At 43.8% G+C, this 13,843-nt stretch overlaps 1 protein-coding gene and 1 non-coding gene across 11 annotated transcripts in view; both read right to left on the bottom strand.

Moving 5' to 3' along the window:
* Positions 1 to 2,960: 2,960 nt before the first annotated feature.
* Positions 2,961 to 13,843, bottom strand: part of CNTROB (centrobin, centriole duplication and spindle assembly protein) — a 30,223-nt gene continuing 19,340 nt past the window's right edge. For 6 of the 10 annotated variants that reach the window (XM_060204354.1, XM_060204358.1, XM_060204355.1 and 3 more), the window contains 8 exons: positions 12,044 to 12,302; positions 10,146 to 10,300; positions 9,316 to 9,379; positions 8,972 to 9,142; positions 8,682 to 8,814; positions 7,869 to 7,941; positions 4,063 to 6,749; positions 2,961 to 3,981 (listed from right to left, as the gene is read on the bottom strand). In XM_060204354.1, coding sequence (XP_060060337.1) covers positions 6,624 to 6,749; positions 7,869 to 7,941; positions 8,682 to 8,814; positions 8,972 to 9,142; positions 9,316 to 9,379; positions 10,146 to 10,300; positions 12,044 to 12,302 — 981 coding nt within the window. In that variant the 3' untranslated portion in view covers positions 2,961 to 3,981; positions 4,063 to 6,623. The remainder of the gene's footprint in view (positions 3,982 to 4,062; positions 6,750 to 7,868; positions 7,942 to 8,681; positions 8,815 to 8,971; positions 9,143 to 9,315; positions 9,380 to 10,145; positions 10,301 to 12,043; positions 12,303 to 13,843) is intronic. The other 4 variants (XM_060204359.1, XM_060204361.1, XM_060204360.1 and 1 more) reach the window with 4 other exon arrangements.
* LOC132542149 (U1 spliceosomal RNA) lies at positions 10,561 to 10,719 on the bottom strand. Its single transcript, XR_009553276.1, has one exon. It is a non-coding gene; the product is annotated as a U1 spliceosomal RNA (small nuclear RNA).

Here is a 13,843-nt window from a genome sequence, read left to right as displayed (position 1 = left end):
ATGCCATGTGCTCTTATCCCTCTGCAGTACCATGCAGCCCCCTTAAACTTCCTTCTATTTATTTGTTTATTTATTTATTCCCTTTTGTTGCCCTTGTTCTTTTATTGTTGTAGTTATTATTGATGTCATTGTTGTTGGATAGGACAGAGAGAAATGGAGAGAGGAGGGGAAGACAGAGAGGGGGAGACAAAGACACCTGAAGCAGACCTGCTTTACCACTTGTGAAGCAACTCCCCTGCAGGTGGGGAGCCGGGGGCTTGAACCGGGATCCTTTACGCTGGTCCTTGCACTTTGTGCCACCTGTGCTTAATCCACTGCGCTACCCAGCTCCCTAAACTTCCTTCTTTACAAAGCTTGTCCTCTTTAACTTCAATGTCATAAGGACCCTAGGCTGTCCTTTTTAATTTATTAGTGACTTAATAATGATTAACAAGATTGTAAGATAACAGGGGTGCCATTACACGCAGTTCCCACACACCACCAGAGTTCTGCGTCCCATCCCCTCCATGGGAAGCTTTCCTATTTCTATCCCTTGGGGAGTTTGGACCAAAATTCTTTATGGGATGCAGAAGGTGGAAGGTCTGGCTTCTGTAATTGCTTCTTTGCTGGACATGGATGTTGGCAGGTCGACCCCAGCCTGTATCTATCTTTCCCTAGTGGTGTAGGGCTCCGGGGAGGTGAGTTAGGCTTTGACACCTCCTGGCTAACAGAGTATTTTCTGTCATTTCTTAGTAGCAACTTTCCATTGAGTTGTTATATTTCTTTCCTTATTGTTTTCCCTTGTTAACAACAAAATTTGACATATTTTCAGTATAATTTTGTCTAAAGCATTTTTTCTTAGCGTTTTTCTCAATTTGTGCTAACTTGCTTGGTAGAGCATTCAGTGGTGCCGGCAGGGAAATGTGAGTGTACATAAAACACAAATTTACTTCTTTTTAAAACTTCTTATGTATATAATTTATTTTTATTATTGAATAGAGACAGAAATTGAGAGGGGGAGAGAGAAGGAAAGAGACAGAGAGACACCTGCAGCCCTGCTTCACCACTCGTGAAGCTTTCCCCCTGCAGGTGGGGACCAGGGGCTTGAACCCACGTCCTTCTTCTTCTAGCGTTTGCCCTTCTTCCGTAGCCAGTCAACAGCGTCAGGTTGAGCCTGATGTAAAGTTTCGAGACCTCCTTTGAATCTGGAGAGGTGGCAGTCGTTGACTATGTGGGTCATAGTCGGTCTGGAGCCGCAGGGGCAGTTCGGGTCGTCTCTGGCTCCCCAGCGATGGAACATAGCGGCGCACCGGCCATGGCCTGTTCGATAGCAATTGAGGAGGGCCCAATCATAACGTGCTAGGTCAAAGCCGGGTCAAAGCCACGTCCTTATGCACTATGATGTGTGCGCTTAGCCAGGTGCCCCACCACCTATAGATGTTTCCTTCTCTTTATAAACATATCTATCAAAGACCGTGTACATCTACATGGATGCTTTAATACTAGCCCAGTATTCAAACAGGATTCATTTTCTTTCTAAGTCCTTTCTTTAGGAGTGAGAAGCCTGACTCCTACAACTTGTAATATATTTACATATTTGATTAATCCATTTTTTTAATATTTATTTGTTTTCCCCTTTGTTGCCATTGTTGTTTTTTTGTTGTTATTGATGTCGTCATTGTTAGGACAGAGGGAAATGGAGAGAGGAGGGGAAGACAGAGAGGGGGAGAGAAAGATGGACACCTGCAGACCTGCTTCACCACTTGTGAAGCGACTCCCCTGCAGATGGGGAGCCGGGGGCTCTAACCAGGATCCTTACACTGTTCCTTGAGCTTTGCGCCATGTGCGCTTAATGGCCGCCTTGCACATGTAGCCCTACTTCACCACTCATGAAGCTTTCCCCCTGCAGGTGGGGACTAGGGGCTTGAACCTGGGTCCCTGAGCACTGTAATGTGTGCACTTAACCAGGTGCGCCACCGCCTGGCCCTGGAGATGGTTTTATACCATTAACATTTACCTACTCATTTACTTCTTAACCCTGCCATGGCTCCAGTACTTCACAGTGGACCATCCTGTGCTTGTTTTCAAACTTTGCATAAATAGTGCTCTGTATATTCCTCCTGCAATCTGCTTTTCCCACTCAACATTATGTTTGTGAAATTCCTCTACCACAACCGCCCCCACCCTCGACTACAGCAGCTGAGGGTGTTCTCAGGAGACACGGCCCCGTATCACACGCTGTCTGCACCAAGTGAAACCTGATCTTAAACACTGCACCAACCTCCTCTGCATGTGGGCTTTTGTAAAGTTCCCCAAATGGTGTTTTTCCCCTCTCGAAATATTCCCAAAATAATCATAAGGGGAAAAGTGGGAAGCTACTTGGCTGGGTTTTCTCATTCACCCCCAGCTTCTTAAGTGGTCTTTGGTGAAGAAACAGATTTTTAATGTGGGCACAGTATATTTTTTAAAATCCAACTTGTCTGACTATGTAATTGGCTTGTGAAATGGTTAGGTCAGCACTGTGCCCTTTTCTGATTTAGTTCTGGAGAGCTGGGAAATATTCTCCAGGCAGTCCTGCATGTCAAGACAAATGTAGGGCATGTTGACTGATGGTGATAGGTTGGAATCTAAAAGTTAATGAGGTGACACTGAGTGTTCATCTTACCAGCTTTTGGCAGGGGGAAGGTTTATGTATTTCATGAGAAAAGAGACCTGAGTATCATTCTGGCATAAGTAATACCAAGTCCTGAACTTTACCCACTAAGCGACCTCCCTTGACATTTCCTTTTACCAGATTTAAAAAATAAGATGTAAGAGCCAGGGAAATAGGTCAGATATTTTTTTATTAGTGAAAACATTGATTTACAAAATTGTAAGATAACAGGAGTATAATTCCAGACTGTTCCCATCACCAGTTCTGTATCCCCATTTCCTCCATGGAAAGTTACAGTAGTTCTTCCAAGGTTGTAGATATGGGTTAACTATTTTTTCTTTCTTTCTTTTTGCCTCCAGCATTATCACTGGGGGTAGGTGCCCACACCTGGTGGCCACTATCGTTGTTGTTGCTGCCGCTGGATAGGACAGAGAGAAATTGAGAGGAGGGGAAGACAGGAAAGGGGAGAGAAAGGTAGACACCTGCAGACCTCCTTCATCGTTTGTGAAGCGACCCCCCTGCAGGTGGGGAGCCGGGGGCTCAAACCTGGATCCTTACGCTGGTCCCTGCGCTTGGCGCTATGTGCTCTTAAGCCGGAACACTACCGCCCGGCCCCACTATTAATTCTGTAACTATCTGCCTATATTTGTATATATTTATCCCCTCCTCCCCTTTTTTAAATGGTCCTTCCATTTCCTTTCTAAGTCACATCTACACCTATTACTTTCAAAATGTTCCCCCCTTTATCCTCTTCTCTCTCTGGGTCCTGGCAGAGTTGGGAGTTAGCCATCTGGTCGTCTTCCCCCATTGTTTCTCTCCTGCTGTGCAAAAAAAAAAATATGCGCCCAAAAAAATTTTGGGGTAACAGATGGTAGAAGTTCTGGTTTCTGTAATTGCTTGTCCACTGGACATGGGCATTGGTAGGTCAATCCTTACCCCCAGTCCTAGGAGATAGGACAGACTCTTATGAGCACTGGTCATAACTGGTATATCTGAGACTGAAAGTTCAATTCCCATCACCACCATATGCTAGAGTTCATTTCTCTCTCCCTCTCTCTCTTTTTTAACACTTTTAAAAAATATTTATTTTCCCTTTTGTTGCCCTTGTTGTTTTATGGTTGTAGCTATTGTTGTTACTGATGTCGTTGTAGTTGGATAGGACAGAGAGAAATGGAGACAGGAGGGGAAGACAGAGAGGGGGAGAGAAAGACAGACACCTGCAGACCTGCTTCACTGCTTGTGAAGTGACTCCCCTGCAGGTGGGGAGCCGGGGGCTGTTGGGCATTATGCCAGCTCCCCCCTGCTCCATTGCTTGATGCTGTGGTCTATTTACATAATCATTGTTTTGCCTGAGACCCGCCCTGCCTGCAGGGTATTGTTTAATCCTACTGGTTAGAATGTTCACAACAGCTGCTATGGAAGCTTTCTACCTTCGCACTCTTTTCTCCACCCCATCTCCTAGCCATTTCCTTTTCCAATCTGCCACTTCTGGTTTCTAAGATATAAAGGCAGTTGTCTCTGATCAATAAAGGCGCTGCATTGCATTCCTGCTCTGCCATGAGTTCCTGGTCTCTTCTCTCTCCCATGTCGCTGAGTAAGCAGCATCCCAGGTTGGCTCCAGTCGAGTTCTCTCCAAGCCAGAGAGCACATGCCCAGGAAGAAGCACCCCCTCACGCTAGCCTGGCAGGGCTTGAACCAGGATCCTTACAGCCGTCCTTGTGCTTTGCGCCATGTGTGCTTAACCTGCTGTGCTACCACCAGTCTCCCCATCTCTCTCTCTCTTCTCTCATAAAAAAAAGTGAGTAGATAAGTGTTAATAGTATAAAATCGTCTCCTACTAATAATGAAAGTGAGTTACAGATCATAGTCTAATACATTTTATGCACTTGAGGTAAAAAAATAAATCAGCAAATAAAGTTGAAATTGGTATTACTCTTGCATGAATTTGTATATTGTTATATTTTCTTTGCCAGTAAGAGCAGCCCTGGGTGAGACAGGTGACCAAGCTACACAGGTCAGAGAGAGCCAACATATCTCTGGGTCATGTGTGCATATTGAAAAAAAAAAAAAAAAGGATTTATCTATTAACATGAAAGAGAGAAAAAAAACAGAGCATATGTAACTCTGGCATATGTAATGCTGACACTCTAACTCAGAAGCTCATATACACAAGCACATGGCTCCACCCACTGCACAAGCTCCCAGTCACTCATATGTGATTATCTTTTTTCCTTTTCCTCTTCCTCTGCATTAAGACTGGAAAGTTGGAAGGCGGGGGAGATAGCATAATGGTTATGCAAAGAGACTCTCATGCCTGAGGCTCCAAAGTCCCAAGTTCAATCCCCCACGACCACCAGAAACCAGAGCTAAGTAGTCCTTTGGTATTTCTCTGTGTCTCTCTCTCTGCATCTCTCTCAAAAATGAAATAAAATATTAAAAAGAAAAAAAAAAAGAAAAAAAGCTGGAAAGTTACTTTTAGTTGGATGAAATAAAATGTAAAGATCTACTAACATGCATCATCAAGTGAGTCTATATCCTATCATGTATTAGATTGTCAGAAAAGTTATAACACATTTGTGCATAAAAAAGTATCATGATGGGAGTCGGGATGTAGTGCAGTGGGTTAAGCGCAGGTGGCGCAAAGCACAAGGACCGGCATAAGGATCCCGGTTCGAACCCCGGCTCCCCACCTGCAGGGGAGTCACTTCACAAGCGGTGAAGCAGGTCTGCAGGTGTCTATCTTTCTCTCCTCCTCTCTGTCTTCCCCTCCTCTCTCCATTTCTCTCTGTCCTATCCAACAACGACAACAACAATAATAACTACAACAATAAAACAACAAGGGCAACAAAAGGGAATAAATAAATAAAATAAAATAAAAATGTTAAAAATATATCTAAAAAAAAAAGTATCATGAGTTATCAAGGAGGTGATGCAGTGGATAAAGCATTAGACTCTCAAGCATGAGGTCCTGAGTTTGATTCCCAGCAGCATGTTGTTCCAGAGTGATGTCTGGTTTTTTCCTCCTAACTTTCTCATTAATAAATAAATAAAATCTTTGAAAAAAAAGAAAAGAAAAATACATCATGACTTTTCTGGCAACCCAATTTATTTTCAAGCTAACCAAGCAACTCGGGCAAATAGAAAGACGTCACCACCTCATCGAATTAGTAAACTGTCAAGTTTGCCATCATCACCACCCTGTTTTGTGTTCTAGAGCTGGGTAGCTATGTGTGGGTTCCCACACGTCAGTCTACAGCTTAATTTAAGTTATACTATGCATTTTTCAGGTGTTATGATATTAAGTCTTTTCTTAGTTTCACACTGATGTTATTTTCCTTTCTAGTACTATTCTCTAGTAACTCATTCTGGCATTAGAGTGGAAATTCTTACAATCACTGCTTTTTTTCTTGCCAACATTTGGATGTCTTGTATATATTTTAGTGCTATAAAAGTGAAGACTACAACCATAATATATACGCTGACTACAGCAGAATCTGTCAGAATCCCACTAGTGCAATCTAAAAGAATTAATCTGATTCTGAAAGAGGAAGTTATCTTCCCAATAATCAAATTTTTCTCAGATTCCTTATGTAAAATTTCATTTTTATTAGAATTTTGGTTTTTTTCTAATTAAATAATACATACTTATTTTGGGAAATTTGGGATATACTAAAATATATAAAGAAAAAAGTAATCATCATCTGTAAGTCCACAACCAACAGGACCTATGACTCTGTAGGTTTTACTCTTAGTAGAAATAGTGCATCATAGCTCACAAAAATGCTAAAAGCTAACTGTAGACCATTTTCTTTCAAAACACGTCTTTTTCCAGAGAATACAAAATAGAAATATATAACATAAAACCACATGAGGTTTCATTACAAAGCAGTTTCCTGTCAAATCTCATTTTCCAAATTCCTACGACTCTACTACAGACTGGAATTTATTATAATAATAGTAGTGAGAACAAAGAGGAGAAAGGCAAAGTGGCTTATCTCCAGATGCCTCCCCGACTTCTCATGGTACTTGGAGCAGGATGGCCACTTTTCTTCCGAGTTTGAGACTTTTCTGTTTTAGGGACTGTAGCAAGACGGCGAGGGAGAACCTGAGAAGGAATCTAAGAATGAAGTGAAAAGAGAAGAAAACAAAAGTGAAGGACAACTATGGGATGATTTCATTCATCCATGGAGTTTAGAGAACTGAAGCACATGAACTTGAAAAAAGGAAAACAACAACATATATTTATGACCTTGGAAGAACTCTGGTGGGAGGAGTGGTCTGGAATTAGACCCCTGTTATCTTATATTTTTATAAATTACTATTACACAATTAATAAAACTATAGATTTTGAAAAAAGGAATTAGACGACAAATCATGGGCAGGGAAGACAGCATTGGGCAGGGGAGATAACATAATAGTTATGAAAAGAGACTCTCATGCCTGAAGCTACAAAGTCCCAGGTTCAATCCCTGCATCACCAGAAGCCAGAGCTGAGCAGCACTCTTGGGGGGAGGGGGAATCAACACGTACCCATCCTTAATTTCCCAACCCCACCCCACTGTGGAAAGGCACTGTGCATAGAGAGGGCGGAGGAATTCACAGAATATGCAATTGGAAGGGCTGGACAAAAAAGAAGGGCCAGCAGGGGCTGGGTGGTGGCGCACTGGGTTGAGTGCATATGTTATAATGTGCAAGGACCAGGGTTCAAGCTCCCAGTCCCCACCTGCAGGGAGAAAGTTTCCTGAGCGGTAAAGCAGGGCTGCAGGTGTCTGTCTCTCTCCCTCTCTCTCCATTCCTCCTAATTTCTGGCTGTCTCTATCCAATAAATAAATAGTTAATAAAAAATAAAAAAGAGAGGGGAGTCAGGCGGTAGCGCAGCGGGTTAAGTGCAGGTGGCACAAAGCGCAAGGACCAGCCTAAGGATCCTGGTTCGAGCCCCTGACTCCCCACCTGCAGGGGAGTCACTTCATAGGTGGTGAAGCAGGTCTACAGGTGTCTCTCTTTTTCTCCCCTTCTATCTTCCCCTCCTCTCTCCATTTCTCTCTATCCTGTCCAACAACGACGACATCAACAATAAAATAAGGGCAACAAGAAGGGATAAATAAGTAAATAAATAAAATTTAAAAAATAATAAAAGAAAATAAAAAAGAGAGAAGGCCCAGCCAGGGTGTGCAGAGGTGCAGGAAGTTAAGTAAGAGTCCTTCTGCCCCACTGTACTTGCCCTACTTTTCTTTACCTCCTTCCTGGGGATGTCACCCATGCGAGATTCTGTGCTCCTTCTGGGGACATTCTCCCCTTGGCTCTCAGTCCTGTCATATGAACCAAGTAATAATAGTGTTATCCATTATTACTATGTTAGTACTAATAACAGTGTGTTAATATTACCTGTCCCTCTTACTCTCTCCAACACGGTGGAAAAACTACTCTCCACTTCTATTTGAGCAGACTTGGGATAAATAGGAGGAAGTGGGAGTAGCATCAAACACTTCACTACACTAGGTGGTCAAAGCCTAGGATTCTAAGTTCTGAGCTGCAGGATAAAGAGAAAAATCTAAAGTAGAAAGACACAGCATTTTTTTTTTTTTAGAAGAAAAGGGAGAAAAAAACCAATGGAAAGGCAGAAATGAGAAAAAAAAAAAAAAAGGAGGGAAGAGTGAGATAAAGAGACTTATTGATCTACATCTCTACTTTCTTCCACAGATAGCGATAAAGGACGCTGCTCAGTGAGCAGCACACACTCTCCACTCTTGCCTATCTTTTAAAAAAATTTTTTTTTATTATCTTTTACTTATTGGATAGAAACAGCCAGAAATTGAGAGGGAAGGAAGAGATAGAGAGACACCTGCAGCCCTGCTTCACCACTTGCAAAGCTTTCCCCCTGCAGGTAGGGGCCAGAGGCTTGAACCCGGGTCCTTTCACACTGTAACATGTCGCTCACCCAGGTGCGCCACCACCCCGGCCCCTCACTCTTTCCTGCCTTATGTGCTTCCCAGTCCGCAATAAAGATTCCATCTGCCTAAGCCTCCCCACTTCCCTCCCGGGCACCTACCCACTGTGATCCAGTCTCTTCAGGTACAGCAGGAGATCCTCAGCAGGAAGTGCTCCCCAGCCACGAGCCTGGTACAGTCGTAAGAGCTGAGATACTTCCATAAGCTGTCTTGGAGATGCAAGTCCATCTCTACCTGAGAGACATATCGGTAATGGCCATCACCCTGGTGCGCCTTTCACCATCTCTCATGCCACTTCCTTTGGAATCTAGAAGAGTCTTTAGTTCAAGATACTGGCTTCACACCCAAGACCTTCCCTCTTAATCTCCATGGCAAACCATCACCAGCTTACCTCTTTCTGGAGAGCTACCCCTAAGCCCACTGCTCTGTGAATGGGTTGAGGGCAGCTCATGGACCCGGAAAAGACTAGATGCCATGGCTAAAGGCACTTTGGTTTTATGGACAGGGGGAGGAAGGCGTGGAACTTGAGGAGTTTCCTCCCAAGATGGTACAGTCAAGGGACCTATTAAAAGCAGAGATCCAAGGATCAGGAAGTAGGCCAAAGAGATACAAAGTTCTACCAACTAGCCTTCATGAGAGGCATTCTCACTTTTAATGGTTCCTAAAAATTCATTTGATGGCTACCTTCCATCTTTTCCAGGCTCAAACCCAACTTTCCTTAGAGTTGGCACTCACCAGACTTAGTGGGCAGCAGGTCAGCTGAGGGGTTCTCACTGTTCTGGGGTACTGCCTCCAGCAGCTGTGGGAACAAGACAGTAAGGTTCCCTGAGAATTAATAAAGAAAGAGACCTCGGTATCTGAGGGAAGGAGGGGCTAGGGAAGTAAGAGCTAAGACTGGCTTCCCAAGTTGCAGAAAAGGAATAAGACAGATTGGGAGAATAAGAAGTTGAGACAAAAATATTAGGGAGTCAGGCAGTAGTGCAGCGGGTTAAGCGCAGGTGGTGCCAAGCACAAGGACCAGCATAAGGATCCCGGTTCAAACCCCAGCTCCCTACCCACAGGGGAGTCACTTCACAAGCGGTGAAGCAGGGCTACAGGTGTCTGTCTTTCTCTCCCCCTCTCTGTCTTCCCCTCCTCTCACCATTTCTCTCTGTCCTATCCAACAACAACGATGACATCATCAACAACAATAATTATAACTACAACAATAAAAAAACAACAAGGGCAACAAAAGGGAATATATATATATATATGTCCTAAAGGGGGGATGAAGCTAGAGTTCTAGAGAGGAAAGAAGAAATAAAGAAGAGAAGAAGAGGACAGGGAGATAGCATAATGGTTATGCAAAGACACTCTCATGCCGGAGCCTCCAGAGGCCCAGGTTCAATCCTCCATACCACCCATAAGCCAGAGCTGAGCAGTACTCTAGGGAGAAAAAAAAAAAAGGAGGAGAGGAAAGAAAGGAAAGGAAAGGAAAGGAAAGGAAAGGAAAGGAAAGGAAAGGAAAGGAAAGGAAAGGAAAGGAAAGGAAAGGAAAGGAGAAAGTAAGGTGGACCCTCCCTTACCTGGTGCAAAAAGTTCTTGAGGCCCTCCAACTGAGAAGGGGGCCGCAACCCTTGCTTTAGGAAGCCATCCCCATCAGACCCAGGATCTTCCTCAGGGAAAGGCCGTTCTGCTCTGTGGTCAGAATGGAAGGCCCCAACCCCAGAGAAGGCCCCAGCTGTAAAGAGAAATAGGATATGTGTGAGTTCTAGGAGAAGAGAGTCCTTCCACAAACCAACTCATCAAATGCCTGGAAGAAAGGAGTCTATTAAATATATAAGAACAGCATCATAGCCATAAGGTGAAAGTGGACATTTAAAACAGCTGCATGGAGACCACGAAGGTAGGGGGCTAAGTGGCAGAACATCCACTACCTTGTATGCGTGAGGCTCTCTGTTCAATCCCTGTGTTTCACTTTATTACTGTTGTTGTTACTGTCAGGGGAGAGTGCCAACACAGTCCCCCACTACCACAGATTATGCAGTCCAGTCTTCCACATCTGGGGAAAATAAAAGGAAAACCCAGACTGCAAGGGTTAAGCCTCGCCCTGGGAAAACCACCTTCATGATCATGGTATCTCCTCTGCCAGGTATATTCAATCCCTATATTTTAAATTGCAGTATAGTTTTTCTCATATCCTTAATTTCATATGGGTTGTCATGTTACACTATATACACATCACACCCATTCACACAAGTCACAGTCAACCACACCTAAGTCAGTCAACTCAGAGGATGGTTACTAGCCCTTCAGCTCACTTCTCTTTAACCTGGACCTAAAAAAGAGATTCTCTGGCCCCATGGCTGACGTCAGTTTCACAGGTGGCCAAAACCATGTATAACCATAGTTATGAGAAAAAGAGCCTGGGGGGGGTGGGGGTGGGAGACAGCACTCATCTAAGAGAAAGGAGCAGATAGATGTGCAGAGAGACAGAAGTTCAGAGCCCATGTGGTTCACAGAAAGGAGAAATACTAAGTGATAGTGCCTGATAATAGCTAACCCGATCCCAACTCCAGTTCTATTTTTTAAGTTCATCGACAGCACATTTCTATAACCTTTTATTACCTTTATTTCTTCCCTTTCCTCCCTCCCTCCCCATATCTATCTATCTATCTATCTCTATCTCTATCTATCTATCTATCTATCTATCTATCTATCTATCTCTATCTATCTATCTTTTTGCTTCCAGGGTTATTGCTAGAGCTCAGTGCCTGCGCTATAAACCCACTATTCCTAGAGGTCTTTTTTTCCCCCTATTTTATTGGGTAGGACAGAGAGCAATTGAGAAGAGAAGGGCAAGATAGAGAGGGAAAGAGGAAGACAGTCACCTGCACACCTGTTTTACCACTTGCGAAGTGACCCCTCCCCCCCACAGGTGGGGAGCCAAGGGCTCAAACTGGGATCCCTGTGTGGGTCCTTATGCTCTGTACTATGTGTGCTTAACCCAGTGCACTGTGCCTGGTCCCTTTTTACTACCTTTATGTAAAACAACTTGAGTGACTTCTGTTCCTCACAACTTATGTCCACTAAGACACCTGAGACATTAAACGTTCAACTTACAGACAGCAAAGAGGCCAGATAAGAGAGAATTAATTAGTGCATGGGAGCCACAGTGACTTTTTTTTTTGCGTCCAGGGTTATCGCTGGGGCTCGGTGCCTACACTATAAATCCACTGCTCCTGGAGGCCATTTCTCCATTTTGTTGTTGTTGTTGGATAGGACAGAAAGAAGTCGAGGGAGGAGAGGAAGACAGAGTGGGGGAGAGACCCCTGCAGACCTGCTTCACCACCCATGAAGCAACCCCCTGCAGGTGGGGGAGTCAGGGGCTTGAACTGGCCTCCTTACTCTGGTCCACGTACGCGTAACTCGCTGCGCTACCGCTAGCTGCCCACCCCCACCAGTGACTTCTGTTCCCAGTTACCTGAGGATGGAGGGAGATCTGGCTTTGGCTCCAGGGGCTGGAAGGAATGCTGGCTCTGGAAAGTAGGACCCAACAGGAGGCTAAGATCTGAGGAGGAGCTGCAGAGAACATGCGGCACTCCAGGGTCCTCATCCCTTACGTCTCGGCTCTGCTGTAACACAGGCTTCAAGGCCACAGCCACTGGAGGTATGTTCCACACCCTCCTCTCCCCTTTCCCTGCTTCCTGAGGCCCAGGGCTAGAGGGGTTGGTGGTAGGAACCTGAACATAAGAGAGACAGAAAGAAGGATCAAAATCCAGTGCATTTGTTTATTCATATATATTTTTTTATTTATTGGCTAGAGACAGAAATAAATTGAGAGCCCAGGGCTAGAGGGGTTGGTGGTAGGAACCTGAACATAAGAGAGACAGAAAGAAGGATCAAAATCCAGTGCATTTGTTTATTCATATATATTTTTTTATTTATTGGCTAGAGACAGAAATAAATTGAGAGGGAATAGAGGAGATAAAGAGGGAGTGAGAAAGAGAGGCAACTGCAGCACTGTCCCACTGCTCATGAAGCTTCCCCTTTGCAGGTGGAGACTAGAGGCTTGAACTTGTATCCTTGTACATGGTAATGTGTTTGCTCAACCAGGTGTATCACCGCCTGGTCCCAAGTACAGTGCATTTAAAGAGACAAGCAATCTTACTAAGGTCACAAAATCATAGAACTTCCTTAAGAGATGATTTTTGTGATATCTACCATAAAGTTCTATAAAATGTTTAAATGTGTATTATTACTATTTCTATTAATGTAATGATGGAAAATGGACTGAGGAGCTCACACATGTGTTCCAACACTAAGTCACCATGGCTACAATATTCCGTTTTATATATTTTCATGGGACAGATATCAAAACATCACTTCAAAGAGTTGTGCCTGTCTGTCTTGATGCTTTCACATGGTGCTGAGAATCAGGCCCAGGGCTCCAGGTACAGAAGGCATGTATTCCATTGGCTGAGTCTCCTCCCTGGCCCATAAAAATACTTATTTTTGATCTTAAAGTTTTATCTATAAAATTTTACAGATACACTTGCACTAAGATGTCCTAATGACATTTATTGCAGCAGTATAGAAAACAATTTCAAGATCCACTAATAAGCACTGGGTTAAATAAAAAAGTTATACGAACGATATAGAAAGCAAACATGGTGGGGATATATAGCGTACCAGTAACAGCGGTTGCTTCTAGGGAGAACTAGGAGGCTAAGGTACAGAGTTAGAAAGACAATTACTGGGAGTCGGGCAGTAGTGCAGTGGGTTAAGCACATGTGGTGCAAAGCGTGAGGATCAGCATAAGGATCCCGGTTCGAACCCCGACTCCCCACCTGCAGGGGAGTCACTTCACAAGCAGTGAAGCAGGTTTGCAGGTATCTATCTTTCTCTCCCCCCTCTGTCTTCCCCTCCTTTCTCCATTTCTCTCTGTCCTATCCAACAACGACAACATCAATAACTACAACAATAAAAACAACAAGGGCAACAAAAGGGAATAAATAAATAAATATTTTAAAAGAAAGATAATTACTTTCTACTCTATATCTTCATGAACTTTGGATTTCTTTTTTTTATATTTATTTATTTTCCCTTTTGTTGCCCTTGTTGTTATAGTTATTATTGTTGTAGTTATGATTAATGTCATTGTTGTTGGATAGGACAGAGAGAAATGGAGAGAGATGGGGAAGACAGAGAAAGGGAAAGAAAGACAGACACCTGCAGACCTGCTTCACCACCTGTGAAGCTACTCCCCTGCAGGTGGGGAGCC

This window comes from Erinaceus europaeus, chromosome 12 (genome assembly GCF_950295315.1).
Source record: "Erinaceus europaeus chromosome 12, mEriEur2.1, whole genome shotgun sequence".
NCBI lineage: Eukaryota > Metazoa > Chordata > Mammalia > Eulipotyphla > Erinaceidae > Erinaceus > Erinaceus europaeus.
This window is presented reverse-complemented; position numbering and strand designations above follow the sequence as displayed.